The following is a 24206-nucleotide window of genomic DNA, read 5'->3' as shown; positions in this document are numbered from 1 at the left end:
TACCCATGCCATTGATATCAATTTACGTTGTTCGGTGGTAATTTAAATAAAGACGTTTGATTGCATCTAATCGTGCCATTCAGATTCGCTCTAAAGATCTACGCGAAAAGACCAATTAGTGGTGGAAATAATATCGTTGGGCTTCCAGTGTCTGCACCAGGTGTAATCCACCGATTCTGTTGCAAAATGTTTTGTCTCTCGCAAAACGTTTGCTATCAGAATACATTGAAACGTAGGGCCTTAATTACTCCCCCCCCCCAAATAAAAAAATCAGAAATGTCAGATTGCCACATAATTGCCTGCATTGAATCATTCGCTTACACACCATTTGCATTTTTTTTGTTGCACTGTGCACCTGCGCGTGGGCGGGTTAATGGTTAACCGGTTAAAACTTACCTGTCGTACATGGGTCATAAACAAACCCCACAACCCGGAAAAAGACAGTGGACTGGCACGGGAGGGTTTACTTTTAATAAAGTAATAGCTAAGAAAAGTGAAGGAAGTGTAATTGTGGAAGTTGTTCTTTTTTCGTTTGTGAAATTGGAAGGAACGTGGGGACAAAGGACCTTGGACCTGCTTAACAAAAGCACTGGAGATGGACCGTTACCGGTACTTCATCTTCAACCAGCGCAGTGTCGTGGTTCTGGGAATCCTGCAGATAGCCTGTGCGGCACTGTGCGTGGTTTGCGGAATAATAGACGCGTTTTTCCGCAGAAACACTACCCTCAGCGAAACAAGGGCACCTGTATGGGCGGGTTTGGTGAGAAATAGGCCCTATATGTATTCTTTCATCTCAACCGGATTGTTAATATTTGTCAAAAGAGTCTTGAGCCAATAAGACCGGTTTAGCGATCTATTACCCATTATATTTGCAGCTTTTATAATGTAAAAACTCGTCTGTTTCCCGGAGTTTCGCTTAACAAGCAGATGCTTGCCGTTAGGTCAGGGGGACAAAATAAAAATGTCCAAATACGAAAGTGAAACTATTTCACAAATCGTTTTGCTTCTAAAAATGTTTTGGCCGAATGCTCCACCTGCTGGTTTTGTTCATCGTGACTTTCTCCTGTAGGTAATGGCTTGCCCAGGTGCGCTGGCTCTGGTCGCATCCCAAAGGAAGAACCCAGTCTTGGTAAGCGACCAAGGTCGCGTTGTTTTGATGCCGACATTGTGGATTTGAAAACGATGCCAGTCGTCTAACGGAAGGTTTTGACCCGCTCCAGGTGAACGTAATGATCGCTGCCTCGGTGTGTTCCTGTGTCTCAGTGGTGGTGGTGACAGGTTATGCCTGCCTAACTTTGGCCTACGGAGAGAATGACAACGAGGTGTTCCACCGCCACAACAATCCTGAAGTGGTATGCTCTCCCTTCTGCCACTGGCAACACAACGATATTTTTCCTCCCGCTGACAGCCCTTCTCTGGGTGACAGGTAATGCCTGTTCTCCATGAAAGTCTGAGGATTAGATTTCATAGGAGTGGACTAAAGCAGAGAACTGAGGCGAGTACTAACTTCTTACACCCAGAAACATATGGGGCAGTTTGTCAATCATGTGCTTCTCTGATGACTCCACAGAGGTTTTTGCTCAGCCGGATGGTGAAGGGAGCCAACGCTACCATGCTGTTGGTCTCCTTGGTCAGCCTAGTTATGTCCTGTCTCATCGCGTTTGTAGGCTGCCGCAGTCTGCCTCTTTGTGGCTGCTACAATGGCCTTACCGGCATGGTAAGCACACGATCAACCATGTCACAGCTCTAGATGGTCATACAGTGCCTTGCAGAAGTATTCAAACCCCTGACCAATCCTCTTATTTTACTGAAACACATACAGTACAATGATTTTTTTTTTTACATTTATTTTGTTTTTCGGTTGGGAAATATAGAAATGTTTATTGCACTTGTGTAAGGATTATATCCCTGTGCTGTGGAAGAACCTGGTTCACAGAAATGAAAGGAATTAACCTAACGAGGACACCGTTACCTTACCATAGAGCCCTACCTTAGGACCAGTAGTTGCTGTCACACCCCAATCTAAAGAAAACTGCAGTTAAAGTACTACACATGTGTGAATGTTATTTTGCACCCTTCCAAGTGATTGGATATCCTATTGAGCACAGCAGTCAATACACAGGAAGTGGAGGCTACATCACAACCCTGGCACTGACAAGAAAAGGCTATTGAAGTCCGTGAACAAAGTCAGGGCCAAATGAGGAGGCCTGCGCAAGCAGCCACAGAGAGGCCAACAACCACTTCCAGCCACAGAAAGAGCCCGCCGTAAAAAGGGCCTGTGAAACCATCTGAAACCATTAGTGACCCAGCTGCATTGTGGGATTTCTTTTTCTTCTTCGATGTTTTTTGGTTTGAGATGAGACCAAGATTTTTGGCCGAAACTCAAAGTGCTATAGGGCAAATCCAATACTGCCCATGCCTCAACGGACACCATCCCTACAGTGGAGTTTGCTGTGGGGATGCTTCTAATCAGCAGGTACTGGGAATCTTGCTAACCTTAAAGGAAGAACGGATAGAGTAAATAACACAGTCGCTTGGGAGCTTGGGAGGAAATTCACCTTTCTGCAGGACAATAATCTTAAGCACAAAGCCAAAGCAACATAGGAGTGCTTCAAGATCTAAATACTTTCAAATAATGCCTCAGACTCTGAATTGTACCTTACCAACATGGAGCAAATCCATCCAACACTAAGTGCAAAGCTGGTACATAACAAAACACTTAAAGCTTTTATTTCAGCTAAAGGTGGCTCTACCAAATATTAATGTTTTGGTATGTCACCATACAATAATTGATTTTGAGCATCTGTTAAATTAATTTTTTATATTTTAATTTGCTTCAATTCAGTGACATTAGAGAATTGGCCAAGGATTTGAATACTTTTGCAAGACATTGTACCTGCCTGCCATATTAAGGTGTGTGTATCACATGTTATTTCAGGAGATACTGGTCCCTCAGAATGACTCCAGTCCTGAGACAGAGCTTGTGTGTACATGGCAAGGTAAGTGAGCTCAAGGGAGAGCTAGGGGGTTGAAACCTATGTCGTGTTGTGACACGTGTTGGTGGTGCCTAGTGATGCAGTAGCTCCCTCCTTCCAGCAGGTGGCGATGACAGTGTGCTCAACTCTCCAGTGAACTTCAGTGACAGATGTCCTGAGGAGAAAGAAGCACCCTCCCAACTCCCTTCCTACAGCAGACTTGCCTGAGGGAATTCTGTAGTAGCAGAGATTAATATTTGGAAAATCTCAATTGCATCCTAGCTGCTCTCTCCTTTTCCAAAACCAGGAGAATGTCAGAGGGGAGACGAAGTAGAAAGCCAGAGGACCCCCACCCTCTGATCTCCTCCGATGGGTTAGGAGAGGACGCCGATGCAGGAGAGATGCAGTTGAGATCTTTCCCGAGGTTGTGTACATAACATCTTTATGAAATTGCACGAATGAAAGGGGGGGAACCCTGTGTAGCTCTTTGGTCATTCTTGTGACATGTTTGGGTGAAAACATGCACCCCCGGTCCCAGAGGAGCAACCCTGTCCCAGAGGAGCAACCCGGTCCCAGAGGAGCAACCCGGTCCCAGAGGAGCAACCCGGTCCCAGAGGAGCAACCTGTTGTGATGAGTTCTATGACATTTTATCCAACAGGGAACACCAGATGAATTGCTCCAGACATCTTAACCTGACAGTTAATGTGAAGTACCATATACAGATAACTAGTGTACATTTTTTTTTTTTTTTTTTTAAACAAGTCTTTAAGGGTGAGCTTGGAAACACCCCTGTATCCCTTCCAGGCATGCATGTGGTCCTTCCTATTCAATTTCTATTATATATATATATAGTGTGTGTGTGTCATGGTGTATTTCAATAAATCTTCAGAAATTACTTGTATGTTTTAAAACTTAATGTTGGCTAGAAATAACAATGCATAAGTAAAATGTTCAAGGTGGTTTATTGCAAGGTAACACACTAATGTAATCCTCAAATCATTGCCAGGCTTTACTCCCTTTTATTCCAAGTATTTTATTTCTCAGGTGTCTCTTGCTGCAAAACTTGCATCGTTCTAAAACAATTATTAGGGCACTCAAAGCAATTAACAGCAGATATACCTCTTAAATAGCCCAAACAGAAATGAAACTAAGAATCAAATATATTGAAATGACTGGGAATAAACCAGTACAAAGTTATGACCAGTACAGAACACTGAAAGAAAAACTGACTTGTGTCCATAAAATTAAAGCATAACGAAGGCAAGTGGGCAAAACAAGGCAAGTGGTAAAGCAAAACAATGTTCTTATCTAGTTTGGTAGACCAGTAAAAGCAGTTGGTCACAAAGTGAATATTAACCATGTAGTTCTAACTGTGTCCTGAGGAAAGGCGCTCTCTAATTTCAACCAACAGCACATAAGAGCAACTAATTGCTCCACTGACAGAAGTTTTATAACTCTGTTGTTTGTGTCCTAGGGGCTGGACACTGTCATTTAATGACAAGACCTACTGGTGATCTAACGTCATACAGTACATAATCAGTCAGGTGTTTTCACGGTTGGCTTTCCTTTGCAACTGTTCCATGTTTAAAAAAAAAAAAAAAAAAAGCAGATCTGTTAGCTAACGTTCACAGGCAATTACACAGGTGATATTCTTCTCACCACTACATTACGAGCTTATTGTAGGAAACAGACATTCATGCATTGAGCGCAGTCCTTACTATTACTGTACCATGGTGGAGTATGAAGAGGAAATGACACGTCACCACACATCGACAATGACCTCTTCGGGAGGAGTGGCACCGAACTTAGCATCACATACTGTCTCACTGACCACACAACGTTTCACGGAAATCACATCACATCAATCTCAGACACGCAGAGCCATGGAGCACAGGACCGGCTGTGATCCAGACACACACACACACAGCAACGGTGACAATAGTAAAGGCATTCGGCATGACAACACAGTAGGGTAGAAAACAGTCAAGTGGGTACTGAATATTTGTGTTACTTAGAAATGTACTTTAAGATAAGCTGTCTTTTTGTTTATTGTAATAATTACTGTATGGGATGTGACGAAGACATGCTGCAAAGGCCAAAGCTTTGCTTGAGAAAACTATTTTATGCATGTAGATGTCAACCCGGGGCCCTGTTGTAAATGCAATGAATTGGCATTTTTGGTACAGAAAAGCCTGAGTGATGTAAACAGATAATGCCTGCTGTAAACTATAAGAGGTATGTGTGTGTGTGTGTGTGTGTGTGAAATTCCTACACGTATATTGAGAAGGTTGTACTTCAGTCTGGCAAACTCACAGTATTTTATCACCAAGATAGTCCAGTGGGACCAGGCAACAGGATTCAATTCAAACCAATTCCCTTACCCTCAGCGGGGTACAACATAAATGTGTGTGTGTTTTGTTGATCAACATTGAAAACTCCTGAGCCTTCTTGATATATGATGCCACCGCCCCATTCCTCAGGTGAACAGACATCCACTTAAATAATAAAATGTCTCTTGACTGTTGGGGAGAATCTAGAAGGCAGAGGAATCCGCCCTTCCCATTTCTTTCTCTCCAAACTCCCTCGAATGCTTCCTCGAATGCTTCCTCGAATGCTTCCTCGAATGCTCTCAATCTCTCTCAGCGTTTCTCTCTCAGCAGCTGCAGGCCCAGCTCTCCTTCTCCTCGCTGTCATTCCTCCCCCTCCTCAGGGTCACAGTGTCCCCCGCCAACACCCCCCCGGGTGGCTGGCTCAGTATCAAGGGCTTCTGGGACTTCAGCTTGTGGGCCACCGTCATGAATATTGCCTCCACATGATCACTGCTCCCACGACTCCCTCCGTCCCCGCTGCCGGGGTTTTTGGCGGACGTCTCGAACAGGGGCATGGAGTGGGCGTCGGCAAACTGCTGCGCCAGGTCCGTGCCCACCTGGACAGAGTTCAGCAGGTCGCACTTGTTCCCTACCAGAATCCTCGGCACCTCCTGGCCAAGGGCGTGCTGCTTACACTCCTCGATCCAGGCGGGCAGGCTCCGGAAGCTGGCGGCGCTGGTGACGTCGTACACGAACACCACAGCGTGGACGTTGCGATAGTAGTGCTGTACCATGCTCTTGCGGAAACGCTCCTGACCCGCCGTGTCCCAGAGCTGGACCTAGTGGGACAGAAAGCAACGCTAAATATAAATGTGAACTCTGGACAGGTTTACTACAGAATACTACAGATTGATCTCATCTAGATAGTGTTGCAGTGAATGAACAGGACAGTTATGGGGATATTATTCTGCAGAGGGAAGTCAGGGCAGCGGATCTCATTCTCTGCCAGCGTCCTTGAAATGATCCAAGACAGAGACGAATTCAATTTACGCCACAGAACCAATACGCCTATCCTGCGTCAGATAACTGGATGTATGCCCCGTTTGTTTAAAGTTATGCTGTTTTTGGAATGATTACAACAATAATAGGTTAACATCATCCGGCTTATCACCTTGATTGTCTCGCCATCAATATCGATAAGTTTCTCTCGAAAGTCCACCCCGATTGTGGCCTCGGTTTTCTCCGGAAACTTGCCCGCACAGAATCGGTAGGTCAGGCAGGTCTTGCCGACCCCGGAATCCCCAATCACGATGATCTTGAAAATCCGTGTCCGTGGTGGCGGAAGATTAGAAGAGACAGTCAGCGAACTAGTGAATTCTGTCGAGGACTCCACACTTGCCATATTGATTAGTTATTGATTCTAGCTAGCTAACCAACAGCGCTGTTGTGATTGTGTCTTGATGAACTGCGCCTTCTTCAGTGCTAACTTAATGGGCTCAAAGGAGAGAAGCAATCTTGCCCAATACACATGCAATTGGACATTCGTAAAAAAAATTGACCTCCAGCTATAAAGAAATGACTTTGCATTCGTTTGTTTTACCAGCTAGCTAACAATCTCGGCTTGCTAGCGAAAGCATTCTTCCAAAACTCCCTGCCCTGTTTTAGAGATAAAACCACGTACAATGTTGACAGAAAACATACATCTCGCGAGAGGAATGGAAGACAGTGAAAGCAACTGGATTGGTTCAGATTCGACACAAGGGGCGTCACAACTTCAGCCCTCCTCAAGTACCACACACCATAGACATTATGTCTATGCCACACAGTCCAAAAGCTAAACTATCAAAGTACATTTTAATGGAATGCCAAATACAATTTAAATAAAAAAATATTATGTATTCAGATGTTTTCTTATTTATTTATTTTTATAAATAAATGGTTTAGCAAAATCACTCGACTTAAACAATTAGTGGGCCCCCATTGGCCAAACAGTGGTCAGGGTTCAGTACCAAAGTCCACCCTTGCAGTGAAGCGGCAGCAACACGTCTGTCCAGTGAGTACTCATGTTCTTTTAATTCCTATGTTTTTAAACACGATGTTATCGACTGGGTAAAAGTTCCTAATTGCCACTCTGTCCGGTTGGTTGTATTGAATATGAGCTACAGGGCCTTTATGATCAATGTAAAGTAGTTTACTATAAAATGTTATCTATAGACAGGAACAGGTTGAAAGGTCCTACAACTGTAGTCCCTGTCTGTAGATACAGTCCCGGTCTGTGGATACGACTTTACTACATTTTATAAGTTGCATTATTCAAACAGGCCTGCATGATGCATGGTGAGTTCTTTCATTTCTGGCCACTGTTTAATCCACAAATTAATCCTAAAATAGCCTGGACAACATTATTGGCACCTTATAGAATTCGTTTTGATTAATTTGATTTTAATGAGGTGAATGTTGGAAATGCACTCAGGTGCATGCAATATGAAAATCATTTAAAAGAGACTGAGAGAGGCATTTTGGAGCGCAGTGTCAGAAAAATGGGTTTCCGTCAAACGTCATGGGCTAGCAGGACAATGACCCCAAACACAATTCAAAAAGCAACCATGAAACGTTTCAAGACTCTGGGTGCCAGTTGTACTGTGTTCTGAAGAGTCCAGATCTAATTCCTATTGAAAACCTGGTGATCTGTTGGGAGAACACTTCTAATCTGGGAGAACTAGAGCAGTTCACAGAAGAATGGTGGGCCAAGCTGCCAGGAAAGATAATATTTTGGATAATGGCTGTGCTACAAAATATTGAGTCTTGAGAGACAATAATTTTGTCAATGCCATTTGTTTATTTTCTGATTTTAAAGAATATATTTGGTTGTGAATCGAAAACTGTGAGAGGGTGCTGATACCTTTGGCAACAACCTCACTATAGTGATTATGCACATGCAAACAACATGTGATGTTAAAAAGTAGTTTTTCATTTGCCAAAGCATCTTAAAGGCTTGATGCTTTTAACAGACTCAATGTACAGTTCATTTATATGAACTAGTTGGGTAGAATGGTCTGTGCCAGACACGTCATTTCCAACATAGGCGACATAGCAGACATTGTAATTATAGTAGAAAGAATTGTTAACTCTTTATTTTCTGTTGTGTTCCCTTGGTTAAATGTTTTTTCATTGTCCAGCAAACAAAAATGGGCTCCTAGTCTTGGGTCACCCCACTTTCTGCCATGTGTGTCACTGTAATTATAATGTTAGGACGTAATTGTTTTGCAACATTTTAACCTAAGTGAAGAATTACTTGTATTGAAAACCATGTTTAGTACAGAGATTAAACAAGAACCCCCCCCCCCCCAAACAAAAACAATACATCCCAAAGAAAAAAATATAATAAACAGACCTCCTCTATTTTTTACCAACCTCTTCTGCAATACATTTCCAACTGTTCCTAATCAGTTAGTTGCATTCAACTAGACACATATACATTATCTCACAAAAGTGAGTACACCCCTCACATTTTTGTAAATATTTGATTATGGGTGGGGGGGTCAGCCTATCAGTGCTCTGACTAAGGACATGGATTACTGGAACCATGTCCTGAGGTCTGATGAGACCAAGATAAACGTATCTGATGATGTCAAGCGGGAACCAGGTGAGGAGTACAAAGACAAGTGTGTCTTGCCTACAGTCAAGCATGGTGGTGGGATTGTAATGGTCTCAAGCTGCATGAGAGCTGCTGGCACTGGGGAGCTACAGTTCATTGAGGGAACCATGAATGCCAACATGTACTGTGACATACTGAAGCAGAGCATGATCCCCTCCTTTCGGAGACTGGGCCGCAGGGCAGTGTTCCAACATGATATCGACCCCAAACACACCTCCAAGACGACCACTGCCTTGCTAAAGAAGCTGAGGGTAAAGGTGATTGACTGGCCAAGCATGTCTCCAGATCTAAATCCCATTGAGCATCTGTGGGGCATCCTCAAATGGAAGGTCTCTAACATCCACCAGCTCTGTGATGTCGTCATGGAGGAGTGGAAGAGGACTCCAGTGGCAACCTGTGAAGCTCTGGTGAACTCCATGCCCAAGAGGGTTAAGGCAGTGCTGGAAAATAACGGTGGCCACACAAAATATTGACACTTTGGGCCCAATTTGGACATTTTCACTTGTACTCACTTTTGTTGCCAGCAATTTACACATTAATGGCTGTGTGTTGAGTTATTTTGAGGGGACAGCAAATTTACACTATTATACAAGCTGTACACTCACTACTTTACTACTTGTAGCAAAGTGTCATTTCTTCAGTGTTGTCACTTTGCAAAAAATCTGAGGGGTGTACTCACTTGTGAGATACTGTATGTACACGATAATGTCCCTGTTGGTGGATGATGTATTTGCATACTAAAAGATCACACCGGTGATAACTGAATGGCCCACAGGCCCCTGTGAGCATGGAGCTAGAGCCCTCTCCCCCAGGCTTGGAAGCTGAGTATCGGGCCATCTTCACCTCTGACTCCCTGGTCTTCCTCCAGGAGCTTGTCTCAACATTTGATGGAGAGGTAGACAAGGTAGGACACGGCGCTGTAACATTGTTCCAGACATGGCCCATTTGCTCCCAAATATACTGAGGATTTCTCAGCCCTATCTCCCCGATTTTAACGTTAAACTAATTCATCTGTAAACTGGCACTTCTGATTAAATGAGTGATTCATTATTCATTATGACTATTGATTCAGTTAGTCAAACACTTCGGCTGAGGGTTGGGAAACTATGAACTACTGTTAAGTGATCCCAAGTAATAGAAGGTTTATGAGTTTGCTCTAAACAGTATAGCCTTCCACCATGTTAGATCCTGAGGCTGAGAATCTCCAGGAAGACCCAGCTGGACCTGTCAGGTGACCTGCCAGGGTTTTGCATTGACACAGCCTCCGTGAGGAACGACCCCACCTGGAGAGTCCGTCCAGTCCCTCAGAGGCTGCAGAGAAGACATGTGGATGTGGGAGACCTGGCCCCCTGCGACACCGAGAGATTCCTCCAGGCTCTTAACTCTCCTGCACAGGGCCTACAGGTATATAACAGGGCCTACAGGTATTTAACAGGGCCTACAAGTATATAAGTGGGATAACAGGCATGTAACTGGGCCTACAGGTATGTTACAGGGCCTACAGGTATGTAACAGGGCCTACAGGTATGTAACAGGGCCTACAGGTATGTAACAGGGCCTACAGGTAGAGGAGTTCCAGGGATCAGATTTAGCCAATTAGCCCTGTTTGGTTATTGTCCAATGTGGTTGTGTACTTTGTCTAGGTGACTGCAAGGCCAGGGGTGTCACTTATAGGGATGCTGTGATAGAAAATTCCAAGTCTCATACATTTGAATTATTTTGGACGTGTCGCTGGACAGATGGTTTTTTTCAAATGCCCCGTTCAGCATGCTTTTATATTCTTGCAGGTTGATTTTGATGATGGAAACTGTCCAACATACCCCAACCAGATAAAAGGCATTCATAATGTCTACAGGGCGGTGCATAATCAGTTCCCCAGTAAGTTTTGGTCCCTTTGACTAACCACTGTACCATGTTGGCTCAGTCCTGGCCAGGAAGCAGGTCCTCAGTACACAGCTTCATCATCTAGATAGAAATGATCTTGACAGTTTAACTGAACTTATGGCAACTTTTTATTGAAACCTTATTCCAGCATTACACATGTATTAGTCTACTGTGTTTAAGTTCAGCCACACACAGATCTCCTGGTGTCCTGGGCAGTTCTAGTCTAGACCAGTAGATGCAAAGGTCAGGGCATTGTTGGAATCGTGGTCACGGCCTACTGACCATGCCCTGGGTATGGTGTGCAACATTACTTACACGTATGTATTTCTCAACAGACGCCCCCCAGATATCCCAGGCTCCTGTTCTAATGCTCCGCCCCAGAGCCTGGAACATGGTAGAACACAACATGATGGTACTGGGTTCTCTCACATCCATATTTATCTCAACACCTTGCTATCTACTGTGTACATCATCTGCATTTGCTGAACGCTTAGAGCCCGATGGATGCTCAGGTTATGTCTGTAATATGATTGTCATGTTGTTTCTGTGGATCAGGGTTATGGGTTCGGGGTTCGGGGTTAGGGGTTCGGGTTAGGGCCCGTAGAACACAGCGCTTATGCATTTGTATGTACCCAGGTCCAGGGTAAAGAGACGCCAGGGCCACTGTTTGATTTCGGTCTCCTGATGTTCCACTGTGCCAAGGTCCTGTTCCACAGTCAGAGTGGACCTTTTTTCTACCTCTCCAAAGTAAGGCTGTGATTGAACGCAATTGCTCTTATTGGCTTTTGGAATAGCAAATACAGTTGACAGGATTTCACTGTTTATTTACTAGAATATCTCCAATATTTCCTCTGAACCTGACCACCATCGTTGTATGTTAGGTTGAGAGCTACTTGGAGGCGAGACTCTGGAACAACATATTCCTCTGGACTGAACAGAAGGTTTGTAATACCACGACATGACCCAAGTTGTTGACTGGTATGTTTTCTAACTGCTTTTCTGATATACAGGAATTGACTGATCATCAGTACCATAGAATACTAGTGTGTGTGTGTGTGTGTGTGCGCGTGCGTGTGTGTGTGTGTGTGTGTGTGTTATATCCCGTAGCTGGGCCTTCCTGTGGGAAGCATTAAAGCCACTGTGCTAATAGAGAACGTGTTGTCAGCATTTGAGATGGAGGAGATTCTGTATGAGCTCAGGGACCACTCAGCTGGGCTCAACTGTGGCATCTGGGATTACTCAGCCTCCTTTGTCAACAAGTTGGGTGAGTGGTTCATTCACGCAGACATGTCCCATGGAAACGTCATGGTTTGCATATTCTGGCTATGTTGAGCAGTCGGCTTTCATCATTGTTCATCAGCTGTGCTTTGTTTTGTAAAAGTACTTTGTGACAACTGCTGATGTAAAAAGGGCTTTATAAATGAATTTGATTGATTGATTGATTCAAGTTTTTGACCAACAGCGTTGTCCTTTAGATTGCGAACGTTCTGCCCACACACATCTCAGTTTAGCTTTCTTATATGAAAACGAAATGCGCCCCCCCGTCTTAACATGCTAAATCTTTTTGGGCGTGAGCTGATTCATCACTGTACCGGTTCACGTAATGTAACAGGACGTTTGCACCCTTGACTCTTAGGTCACCGCGAGGCCTTCCTGCTCCCCGACCGCAGTAAGTATGTCAACATGCAGAAGCTGTTCCTACGGAGCTACATGGACCTCCTGGTTCAGACATGTCACCGCAGAGGGGCGCTGGCGACTGGCGGTATGGCGGCCCTGCTGTTGCCTGGAGACAGGGACAGTGCCCCCTATAGGGAAGCCCTTGCCAGCGTCACCAGGCAAGACGCTGTTCAACAGTCGGTGTGATCTGTCACTGGTGTCAGCATATCATTGTGTCAACGTCTTAACCCATCTACAAAACAGCTGGCTATTTTTCTCTCGATCAGTTTTTTTGTTTTTGTTTTCATGCTCACAGAACACAATTACATGATATTATGTTGTCTCTAGGCTTTAATTGCTCTTCTTCCATTACTCCCCATTCTCAAATGTCAGACTGAAGTTACTGGAGATTAAAGCTGGGGTGGATGGCTTCATGGTGTATGACCTTGGCTTGATAGAACCCATGCAGAATGTGAGTCCTGAGATTTCGTGCTTGAACAATCACGTTCAAGAGCCTCTTGGTCTTCCTCGTTATCATTCCCTCTACTCTGTCCTCATCCCTGTCCTCATCCCTGACTTCCGGGCCCCCTCTCCCCGTCTCATCCCGGTGTCCTCCACACACTCATCCAGTGTCCTTCTCTCTATCCACAGCTCTTCCAGCTGCATACTCGCCATGACAACCAGATGCACCAGCTGAGAGACGATCTCACGGTTTCCCCTGGCGACCTGCTCTCTATGCCAGTGGTTAGTAAATTTCTGTGTTTGAAGTATGTTCTGGTAAACTCCGCCCACACGCCTCCCTGGAGTACTGCTGCACCGGTCACAAACTGCCATGCACCTTCCCTTAGGGTGGAGTGACCTTGGACGGCTTGAAGTACAACATCGCTGTAGGAATCCAGTTCATAGACGCTTGGCTCACAGGTGAGAACGTCGGGCTGTCCTGACTTTTGGGGCTTCTGTTTGAATAAAACTCCATGAATTGGCTCCGTGTCTCATCCCTAGGTAAGGGACACTTCTTCTACAGGGGACAAGTGGAGGACTCGGCCACCGCAGAGATCTCCAGATCCCAGGTAGCTCCACCGGGTCACACGACACACTTCCCACTGCAGGTGGTGAATGGTCTTCCCGGGTCAACGTATCTGTGGTGTTCTGAGCCCAGGTGTGGCAGTGGATCCGCCATCGGACAGAGCTGGAGGACGACGGGAGGGCGGTGACCCGGCGTCTGGTGACGGAGTTGACCCGGGACGTCACGCGGGAGCTGAGGGAGGCCCTGCGATGTCGCACGGTCAGGTATGAGACCGCGGTCTCCAAAACAACTCGGGGACTACTTGAAACATGCCACCAATGGAGTTTTCTTCCTCTGTGACTTCCTCTCGCTGTGGTCTTCTCCCTGCAGGGAAGAACAACGGCTGACAACGGCCACCACCATGTTCCTGGAGGTGGTCAGTAAGAGGGATTTCCCGGAGTTCATCACCACCTACCTCAACCAGGACCACACGTTCCTCAGTTCACAAGACAGTGGTCACGAGGGGGGATCAACAGGGAAAATGCCCAGGCCAAAACTCTGAAGGTCCTGTCCAAACTTGTGTGGTATTTAGCATTGTACACGCTGGTGGCCTGGGTTGGGCGTTCCACGAAAATACTTTCTTATTGTAATTCTGAAAATACAACATAATCAGGAAAAAGGCCAACAGGAAATTGTTTTTTTTATTCAACTTTAGTTTTATTGATAACTCCCTGGTGTGTTAGGAGTGGTCTGTGAGAAGAATTCAGTATGATTGACAAACGCCTTTTTCAAAATAAAAAAACAAGAGGGTTTGGTGACATTGGATAAGCTTTTCTTTCACATTTGACTGAAACAGAAATAGAACCCATAAAACAAACCACCAGTAACGGTAGAAACGCTGTTGTCGTGGTGTATTATAATTTTTTTGCTTAATCACAAAGGTTTCATGGGACTTTCACATGGGTTAAAAAAAAAAGAAAAAAATAATACAGAGTGAAAAAGAAAACAGAAAAATCTGCACATTTGTCAGTCATACAGCACTCCAGGTGAGCTTTCAGCTCTGGGTCTCTGCATTTAGATCAGTCTTGTCCGGTCCCCTCCTGGAGGCCACGCCGGGACCTCTCCTGCTGCACCCCCTTGTGGCCAAGCAAAGAACTGCTCGAGCTCAGTAGCTGATCAACCGAGTGCAACGCCGCTATGCCTACCCCCGGAAACAACTGATGTCTCTTTAAAAAGTTCCTCTTCTTTTATGGCCAACGCCAGCTCACAAGTAGAACCACAATCCATCACCACCACCACAACTACTACTACAATTTATCTTTTAACTTTTGCAAACTTTTTTATTCTTTGTTGTTTTTAATATATAAATTACCTTTAAAAACGTGAGAAGCAGATGCACATACAGGAGAAACACGGGCGTGAAAGCCTGACTGTGTTAACAGCAGTCCCCCCTAACCTCTTTCCACTCTGATAAGGTTTGGTTTTTTTGTTTTTCAGTTAGAGTTGTCAACAGGGTTAAAAAAAAAAAAAATGAAAAAAAAGAAGAGTAAAATAGACATTTGTTTCTCCTCCCTCCCTCTCTGCGGCTCTCAGTCCAGGTCAGTGCACTGCAGGGGGGGGGCATTCACAAACAAAACCGTAGTCGGGGCGTTGTTAGCAGACTGGCGGCGTGCGCTGCTCCTCCTCCCTCCTCCTCCTCCTCTCCCCGCTCCTCCCTCACATGTCGTTGGCCATATCGTCGTGTTCGCCCGCTGACAGGTCTCCGTTGGCGCTGATGGTGGCGTTGTCCTCGTAGCCGGGGGGCATGAAGGCCAGGGTGTGGGGGTACAGCTTGTGGCACGCGGCCCGATACAACTCGGCCGCCTTCTGCTGCCCGTCGCCCAGGCTGCCCTCACGCAGTGCCTCCAACACGTCCGTGCAGATCTGATGGGACAGACACGACATAAGGTTCCCCGCCCAGACCAGGGTCTCACACTCACTGTTACGTGACCCGGTTTTCCCGGCTATGTGGTTTCCGGTACAGAAGAGGGACCGGTATCCGGGGCAACGCACCCAGGTTTAGAGGGGCCAAGTGATGTTTTTAGACCATGACCGAACCCCTTACACAACCTTTTCCCATAACAGTCCTGCTGCAGGCTCATTCATTATATTAAGAGGCTCAGGTGGTATTTCCCTCCCTCCCCCATCAATCAAATTTATTTATAAAGCCCTTTTTACAACAGCAGTTGTCACAAAGTGCTTTTACAGAGACACCCGGCCTTAAAGCCCAAGGAACAAACAACAGTAGTGTTGGATTTCAGTGGCTAGGAAAAACTCCCTAAGAAGGCTGAATTTTAGCAAGAAACCTAGAGAGGACCCAGGCTCAGAGGGGTGACCAGTCCTCTTCTGGCTGTGCCGGGTGAGATATTAAGAGTCCAATTGGAATAATTAATACATTTCTCTGGGCTAAATCCAGAGGCAATTTGATTTTAGACTAGGTCAGAATTATGACCAGGTGGACAAGGACAGGGACAGCAACAGGCCCCCCAAACCAGGTAATCCGCAGGTGTGGACCAGGACCTCATCTCCTCCTAAAATTTAAAACTGGAGGAGACTGAGAAAAGTTAGTAGTACATCCCTCATATCCCCCAGCACAATAATATAGCAGCGTAACACTTTGGAACTGAGACGGGGGGTCCGGTGACACTGTGGCCCTACCCGGGGAAGGCCCCGGACAGGGCCCAACAGGCAGGAAATCAATCCAACCACATTGCCAGGCATCAACCAAAGGGACACCCACCAACCGCAACCCCCCTGGATGAGGGCTGAGTAGTGCCAGCAGCGTACAGCCCAATTGCACAACAGAGAGTCAACAACAAGCCAGTGACTCTTCCCTCGAAAGGTATTGGAGGGAGGGCATCCCAGTGGCGACGAGAGCCCACCCGGCAAGACAGCAAGGGTGGACAGTATCAAGCCTTCTGGTCACCTTCACGCCCCTGGGCCAGACTGCACTTAATCATAGACCATGCTGTAGAGATGAGTTTTTAGGAGACACTTGAAAGTTTGCACTGAGTTTGCATTTCTAACCTTAATTAGCAGATCATTCCACAGTAGTGGAGCACTATGAGAGAAGGCCCTGCCACCAGCTGTTTGTTTAGGAATTCTAGTTACAATTAAAAGGCCTGCATCATGCGATCGTAGGTTACGTGTAGGTATGTATGGCTGGATCATTTCAGCAAGGTAAGTAGGAGCAAGTCCATGTATTGATTTATAGGTTAAGAGTAAAACCTTAAAATCAGCCCTAACAGGCAGCCAGTCTAAGGATTTTTCTGCATCAGTTTTTGATAGAAAGTTTCAAATTTTTGCAATGTTTCGAAGATGAAAATAAGCAACTCGAGACATATTTTATATCGACTCCCCCAAGCACCTCTGGGCTGTGCCGTGAGGCCGTTTAGACTCACCGCAATGCTTCGGCCTGTGAGGCAGTCATCCAGCGCTGTAGCCAGCTCAGACGCCATCTTGTCCGCGGACGGGTCCAGATAGAACATCATCTTAGCAGCTGCCGGGAGACCACACAAAACCTTTTCAGTCATAACTTCACACAATGTGGGGTGTGTGTGTGTGTGTGTGTGTACGTACCAGCAACGCGGTGCGGTATGGAGTTAGAGTGTTGGCTCAGATAGTTGTTGTTGTAGTTCTGGGGGTTACTCTCCCCAAACAGCCGTGAGATCTCCTGCTTCAACACAGTCTGCACTGCCTGCGGGAGGTCCTTGCTGTCCAACACTGACGAAGAAGCACAGCCAGAATGAAGACCTACTCCACTAACCCATCGGACACTTGTTGAGGCCCTGGTGCCGTAACATACCTCCTTTGAAGAAGCGGACTAAACACTGGTGAAGCCAGGGGTGGGAAGGCTCCATGGAGAACGCCCTCTTCACCGACTGCAACATCAGCAGGTACTTCTCTGAGAGGGGGAAAGCAAGAGTCACGTTGAGAAGTTTGGATTTCTCCTCAACACGAGATTCTTCTCGTCCGGTGGTCAGTCGTTACCTTTCCTGAAGTAAATCTCGAAGGCCAGAAGGTGGGTCTCAATCTTGTTCTTCACTAGGTTTTTAAGCGGGGTCAAAAACTTCACAGCCTCCTCTAGTGGATTCTCCACCTACACAGGATAGAAACGGTTAAGAAACTTATCAAAAAACTATTCATGATGTGAATTTCATTTCGCCGTTTTGCAATGCAGTAACTATGAAGGTAAAACAAACCAGAGTTGTTCCCGCACCTTTGCCAGTTTGTCCGGTATGAGCTCCTCCTTGGGTCCTCCGATCTCCTCGTCATCATCCTCTTTCTTCTTCTTCTGGTTCTTAAGTTGCTTCTCCTTCTCCGCGTTCTTCTTCTCCTCCTCCAGCTGGGCTTTCTTCTGGGCTCGTCGCTGCTTATTCCTCAGCTTCTTCAGCTCCTTGTCATTCAGGTTTTCTGCAGGGTGATCTCAGACTCAACATCCAACCAAACACAGGGAAAACCCAGGGAGCTCCAGGAGTCCCATCAGACAAGCGTTTGCACATACCGGCGTCGGCTTGGTGCTCCTTGCTGTCGTCGGTGAGGGGGTTGTCGTGGAGGCCCAGGTAGATCTGGATGGCCGTGCGGGCGGCTTTGTAGTAGAAGGGGTGCATCCGGAGCACGTCCTCCAGCTTCAGCAGGTCCACGTACGACCTCAGCGTCATCTTCCTCATGCAGTACGTGTGGAAGTCGAACTGGTCATCCGTGATCTCCACGAAATGCTGACGGGACATGGAATGGAGGCGGTGACGTGGGGGGTGGGGTGGGGGGTCAGCACAGGTTCAGCAACGGCCGGGGGGGGTTCTGAGGGATCGCGGGGGGGGGGGGGGGGGGGGGGGGGGGACCTACCCTCTCGATCTCGTGACACTTCTTGAGCGCGTCTCCAAACTTGTTCATGGACTTGTAGGCCAGGGCGCATTCCGTCTGGAACCACATGCACTGCATCTCGTTGAGATTGTCAACCGCCGACGCACCTTCCTGAAAACACAGATGGGGGGGGGGGGGGGGGGGGGTCAGCGAGGGGGAATGCACCGGCGTGCAGACACGCGCATATCTAAGACAACTGACATCTACAGTCTACACACGGGCAGGTTAATACAAACACACACCCGTGTAAACTTGGAGCACATCTCCTCCGCCTCTTTGACCAGGCCGGCCTTCAGCATGTACTTGGCACACTTGGAGTTGATGAAGCGGTCGGCGGTGTCCAGGGCCTGAGCTTCGTCCATCCACCGGGCTGCTTCCTTTATGTTCCCCGCGTGCTACGAAGAGGAGACGGGTAGAATGAGACACCTGAGCACAGGACACGGGAGACATCACACAGAGTCCGGGCCGTGGTGACGGCGGGCGTGTCACCTTGTAGATCTTGGCCTTGACGAGGAACAGTTCGATGAGCGTGGGCGTGCTCTCGATGGCAGTGTTGATGTATTCTAGGGCCAGAGTCTGCTGGCCCACGTGGTCAAAGTGCTGAGCCAAGAAGTACTGCACCCATAGGAGAGTGGTCGGGGGCTCCTCCTTGCCGTCATCTGAAACACACACCCACGTCATACACACAATTCTAATACTATTCCTATTCAACTTGGTCAACTTAAAATCTGACGGCACTCACCATTTTGATTAAACATTCGACAGCTTTTCAAACACGTCTCGTATCCAACCACTAACTCTTCAATGATCGCCACCTGAACAAAGCAGAACGGTGGGGGATTACTCAGATGTCTCCAGGGCAACCTTATCAGTGTCTGGCAGGACCTACGGAACGGCGCTGGTTCTCACGCACCTTCTCCTTGTCGTGATAGAGGGACTTCAGGGTGGTGAAGACGGGCGGACAGCCTTTACTGAAGTTCATCCTCAGATAGCGATCCAGACACTCACGGAACTTCTCGCCTGAAAGGATTAGAATAGAGGAGTGAACGGCGCTGGAGTGGGATCTGTTGGACGTTTCTCGCAGAAAGCAATCCACAAACGTTAACGTCACAGTGGCGGACATGTGTACCCGTGAGGAAGTTGAGCGGTAGCCTCCGAGGAACCAGTCCTTTGGGATACTTCACCCAGGCCTCCTCGTACAGCTTCTGCCTCTCCTCAACGCTGGCTGTGGACAGAAAATAAATAAATCAGATCTGGTCAGTAAAGTCCAGCCGGCACACTAGGAGGTAACATCAGAGGCATCGAAGAGAGGGTGCGCTGAGGTTTTCAGGGCATCGGTGGGGGTTAAAGGTCACCTGGCTTCAGTGCTTTCTCTAGACCCTGATAGTAGGCCCAGTTTTCAGGGTTCCTCTCCTGGAGTTGCCGGTAAACCTCTGTGGCTTCCTCAGAACGATCCAGTTTCAGTAGGATCTCCCCTGTATGGAAGGAAAGGCAAACATGAATAACATGCCCCACACATATCACACCTCACCTCATCACATACCCAACCCCACCTCACCCCCACGCATTTCCACCACCCTGCCTCACACCCAACCACCCACCTCTGGTCTCCTCCACGGCCAGCTTGTCACAGATCTGTTTCTCGTAGTTGGTGAGGTGCTCCAGCGCCTCCTTGAACAGACCTGCCTCTCTGAGCACCTGGTTCTGGTACAGCAGCAGCTCACTGTACTCATAGTCCACTTTGTCCGGCGACGTCTGAAACAGCAACGCTCCACCAATCAAATACACTGATGCAGGCAGACCAACCAATCAAATTCACCGCCCCACAGTGGCCGAATTGCGAACGGACAAGTTGGTTTACCGTCGTACATTTAAGCCAGCCAGTAGTCCAGCGAGTTTCATGACTAACTGCAAAAGCATTCATTTTTCATACTTCTTGTACCCACACTGACCAATCAGGTTTACTGATCCAGGGAGGGTCACAGTACCCGATTGTTGACACAGGAGCACCCAAAGGGACATATGCTGGACTAAAACGGTCACAGAGGGGTTCCACCCAAACTCGCCTGTTGTGTTTTGCGGAACTCCTCAACGATCTTGGCGGCCATCTCAAAGTCCTCCAGGAGGTGGTAAGCCACGGCGTAGCCGATCCACGAGGCCCTCTGGGCCGGACGAAGCTGTAGGAGCTGATACCGGGTCTCCTGCAGAGAGAGGGAGGGACGATGACACACACAGCCGAAACGTAACCCCCTTCCTCAAAGACGGAACGAAAGATCACGCGCACACACTCCGGGTCCCTACCCTGTAGCCCTCCAGGTCCCTCATCTGGATCTGGAGCAGCGAGAGGTCTCTGAGGATCTGCAGGTTGTCCTTGTCCCACTTCAGGGCGTTGCGGTAGCACTTGATGGCCTCGTCATACTTCTTATCGGACCGCTGCAGCAGGCCATACACGTGCCAGCCTGGGGGGTGGGGGTTAAGGAAGCAAGACAATGGACTCCCCAGGGGCACACACTAACACCGGCATAATGGCAGGACCGGTACTGATCCAACCAGGCCGACACCATCAACAGACAAGAAGGTTAGAGCCAATGGACTTCATTGTTCACACTGGTCATTTCCTGCTGGTTTTCCATAAAAATCGTAACAATTCTGCACAAATTCACGACAAATTATTTGCATCCTGCTGCAACCACTTTTTTTTCACGGATTTTAGCTCGTTTTTGTCGTCCAATGAAATCGTCCAACTTTCATTAGATGAAATAATTGCTTCAGTCTCCACAGGGGAAATTACTAAGGGACATCTGGCTAATCAATGGAAGGTGGAATTAAAATGTCAGAACATAAAGTTAAAATAAGGACAAGCTACAGGACCAAACAAGAAGGTTTGCGATTTTAGTAAAAATCAAGATGGATTTAAAATTAGATAACTATTTTATCTGTCAAAAGTTTAAATTAGACTGCTTTACAAATCCTGACTGGCTACAGACAGTCCAACCTCAATCAGAGCCAATCAATTTTTTGTTCATCTCCATTCTCTATTTGGATTACGAGGGGAATCTGAGTAAGGGCTTTTGGGATGAAACTGCGTCCTTTTTTGTAAATGTCCTCCCAACTTGGAATAGGTGGTACATATGAATGCCCACCCCTTCAGCCCTGGTATAGGATACAGACATGGCTTTTGAGGTCATTCCGAAGACCTCGTCTCACCAACTCGTACGCGTCCTCCTTCTTCCCCAGACAGTTCAAGGTCAAGCCCTTCATCGCTAGCGTCTCTGGGGAAGAGGAGAGAGGAGTTACCCTCGATTACATCCTAAACACGTAGTCACTGGCTTTAGAGCTTCAAAACCATATACCCTGCACATTTCTGAAGTGTGTCAAAAAATAAATAAAATATGTACCCGGTACTTAACCACAATGTGAACCTTGTGCACAACCATAAACTTCAATTAAGACCAAAATGCAACATTTGCCTTTGTTGCTGTGGAATTATCTAATCAATGAGTTTGTGGCTATAGAAGCTAAGGACCCTCACAGGACCACCAGACACCAAATTACCATCACTCAAGTCAAAAACAGGAAAGGATAGCTATGGTCATCCAATTCTGATATCAAACCTGGACCAGGATGTTGGTGAGTACTTTCCTTCTTTCAAGACATGTGAGATTAGCAGTTAGCTGGTGAAGCAGACCTCACCTCCATGTTCTGCGAACTTTGGGTTGGAGAGGATCTGTTTGCAGAACTTCAGTCCATTTCTGTACTGCTTGTGCTCGTAGCATCTCTGCAACAAAGGGGAGAGGTGTGTTATTGTCAATGGTCGTTGTAAAGCCTGTTCTCAAGAGTTCACACCTAAGCGCTTCCCCAAAATATCTCAGAAATATCTAAGTTTTACAGACGCTTTGAGTGTCCATAGGGTTTTGAATTCAGGCCGGCCGCCTGGCGAGTCTGCTGGCAAGCAAGCACAGCAGCACAACAACCTAACATAGTAAGGAGTGTCAACAGGTTATGTCTGAAAATCGTCTAGCCATCCCTGTATGAATGTGTGGACAGACGGGTGACGATATGTTGCGATCACTGATACAGCCTCCTGTCTGCCTGGGTCAGCAGTGTGGCCTAGCATCCTAGCGATCGGCCTGCCAAGTCCCCACACGTTGCTAATGCCTGAGAATCCCTACTGATACTGGGAGTGGGCAGAAGCTCAGAGGACCGAGGGGCATTCAGCACGGCAACTGAAACAAACATTTTCAGAACGCTGTCTCTCGAAAGTGTGTGGACCGGCACGGTAACAGGCAGCTCACGTGACTCACAATGTCACTTGTGGTACGAATACAAACCCTGTATAAACTATTTTCGGTAATGCACCTTGTTCATTTGACATTAAGCTAAAAAAAAATAATAGTTTTTACGTGTGCATATGAAAAATAATCTGTTGGCAACTAATCTGAGACTGAGTTTGTAAATACTGTTACACTGTAGGTGAACTTCTCTTCCATTTAGCTACCGACCGAGACCCTGAGCAAATGACACCACGTAATTTGCTAATAACTATAAACCTTGATGAGTACCATGCCAATAAATACTGCATAGATGTTTCAATGTTACTCTATATTTTGTCGACCAAAGTTGTGCAGTTTACCTGGCTTTATTTGGAAGCCAACTGTCTATAATTAGTCCCTGTATCTGATCTGTGTGGTTCGGCAAAGCGTGACAGCTAGCAGGCTAGGTAGTGTTAGCTTCTTTACTCTGCAATCAGTGCCTTAGGATTGTATGACTTAAACACCGAAGTTAGTAGTTAATAATATAATTGGGAACAGCATGCACACACGTTGTGCATATTAAATGTAATGCCTAGTTCCATAGACAGGTACAGGTATCATGTTGCTAAAATGCTGAGTAATGATGAAGTAAGTACCTTTGCGATTAGATGTAGAATGAGTTTACTGATCGTAGCTAGCTAGTTAGCTAAACTTAGCTACCTAGCAATAAACTATCCACTGGACAATTACATTTTGAAGCCAAATCACCAAGTACCAACTGGTACAACAGAAAATAAGCTAAATAACTAATAACGTTATTCGTTAGCTAATTAATAAAATATATCAGCCAGCAAGCCATGTTTGATATCCTCACCGAACTGCCGGTGTAAAACTGAAACCAGTAGCTAGTGCTACAAATATTTGCAAGTAAGTACATCAGGCCATTTCGAGTACTGCCTTCGTAACATGTTAGCCCATGAGCTAGCTAACGTTAATGTAGCTATGCTACAATCGTTGAGAGGGCGAACAGCACATGTCAATCAACAAGACATGATTGCGTGCAGATTTATTGCAATCAACGAAACTGGAATCAAAGCTAAAAACAGCTGCTACCTTAACATTTGTAGAGCAGCTAACGCAAGCAAACTTGCTAGCTAGTTTGCTATATTTAGCAAGTTACAGTAGTTGCTAACTAGCGGCAGCTAGCTATGTACTTACCAATATTCGCTTGAATAGAGCATTCTCCTTCGGTGGTAGAGTGATTGTGGGCATTCTGTAAACTGGCTACTCCTCTGTAGCTTCACACATGAATCAGAATGCAAGTTTCCTCTCTCTCTCTACCCTCACGGCCGCTTCTAGTCAAAACTCCCGGAGTTGTATTGCTCTCTTTCGGGCTCTTCTTTCCTCACGTGGTGACAGCCAAGGCCCCCTTCACTCCAGACCAAAATGGCCGAATACCTTCTCCTCCGGGTCAAGCCGCTTTCTGCGACTGCGTGCATGAACTGAAACATTTCTAAATAATCCATCTATCCATTTCATATATGCCATCTTTTCAGTTGTAT

At 46.5% G+C, this 24206-nt stretch overlaps 4 protein-coding genes across 5 annotated transcripts; 2 read left to right on the top strand and 2 right to left on the bottom strand.

The window, feature by feature from the left end:
• The first annotated feature begins 57 nt into the window (after window positions 1–57).
• On the top strand, window positions 58–3836 carry zgc:113425 (uncharacterized protein LOC541425 homolog). 2 transcript variants are annotated; one of them, XM_010902312.4, is made up of 6 exons: window positions 58–760; window positions 1070–1129; window positions 1221–1352; window positions 1571–1717; window positions 2939–2999; window positions 3100–3836. In XM_010902312.4, the coding sequence occupies exons 1-6, from the start codon at window positions 596–598 to the stop codon at window positions 3201–3203; spliced, it is 669 nt and encodes a 222-aa protein (XP_010900614.2). In that variant the 5' UTR covers window positions 58–595; the 3' UTR covers window positions 3204–3836. The 2 variants fall into 2 exon arrangements, with proteins under 2 accessions (XP_010900614.2, XP_010900606.2); XM_010902304.5 differs by having other exon boundaries at window positions 59–760; window positions 3097–3836.
• An 83-nt stretch (window positions 3837–3919) lies between these two features.
• Window positions 3920–6985, bottom strand: rab33ba (RAB33B, member RAS oncogene family a). The gene is made up of 2 exons (XM_010902294.5): window positions 6457–6985; window positions 3920–6124 (listed from the first exon to the last, which is right to left on the bottom strand). Exons 1-2 carry the CDS (start codon window positions 6685–6687, stop codon window positions 5630–5632), a joined length of 726 nt encoding a protein of 241 aa, XP_010900596.1. The 5' UTR covers window positions 6688–6985; the 3' UTR covers window positions 3920–5629.
• A 141-nt stretch (window positions 6986–7126) lies between these two features.
• On the top strand, window positions 7127–14307 carry mlsl (malate synthase-like). Its single transcript, XM_010902269.5, has 15 exons — window positions 7127–7338; window positions 9719–9847; window positions 10129–10347; window positions 10731–10821; window positions 11163–11239; window positions 11464–11574; window positions 11709–11768; window positions 11935–12091; window positions 12464–12662; window positions 12877–12955; window positions 13135–13227; window positions 13332–13404; window positions 13486–13553; window positions 13643–13773; window positions 13880–14307. Exons 1-15 carry the CDS (start codon window positions 7189–7191, stop codon window positions 14049–14051), a joined length of 1809 nt encoding a protein of 602 aa, XP_010900571.5. The 5' UTR covers window positions 7127–7188; the 3' UTR covers window positions 14052–14307.
• Window positions 14308–14383: 76 nt separating this feature from the next.
• On the bottom strand, window positions 14384–24107 carry naa15a (N-alpha-acetyltransferase 15, NatA auxiliary subunit a). Its single transcript, XM_013133652.4, is given in 21 exon segments — window positions 14384–15319; window positions 15322–15412; window positions 16930–17027; window positions 17108–17251; window positions 17334–17432; window positions 17519–17627; window positions 17748–17941; window positions 18033–18246; window positions 18374–18502; window positions 18634–18786; window positions 18881–19050; window positions 19134–19206; window positions 19305–19411; window positions 19521–19616; window positions 19747–19866; window positions 19993–20146; window positions 20458–20592; window positions 20693–20850; window positions 21559–21663; window positions 22085–22169; window positions 23863–24107. Coding segments are annotated over 21 exon segments (2694 nt in total). The 5' UTR covers window positions 23917–24107; the 3' UTR covers window positions 14384–15113.
• Window positions 24108–24206: the final 99 nt, after the last annotated feature.

Source organism: Esox lucius, chromosome 4 (assembly GCF_011004845.1).
Source record: "Esox lucius isolate fEsoLuc1 chromosome 4, fEsoLuc1.pri, whole genome shotgun sequence".
NCBI lineage: Eukaryota > Metazoa > Chordata > Actinopteri > Esociformes > Esocidae > Esox > Esox lucius.
The sequence above is the reverse complement of the archived record's forward strand: the minus strand, read 5'-3'. Positions and strand labels throughout refer to the sequence as shown.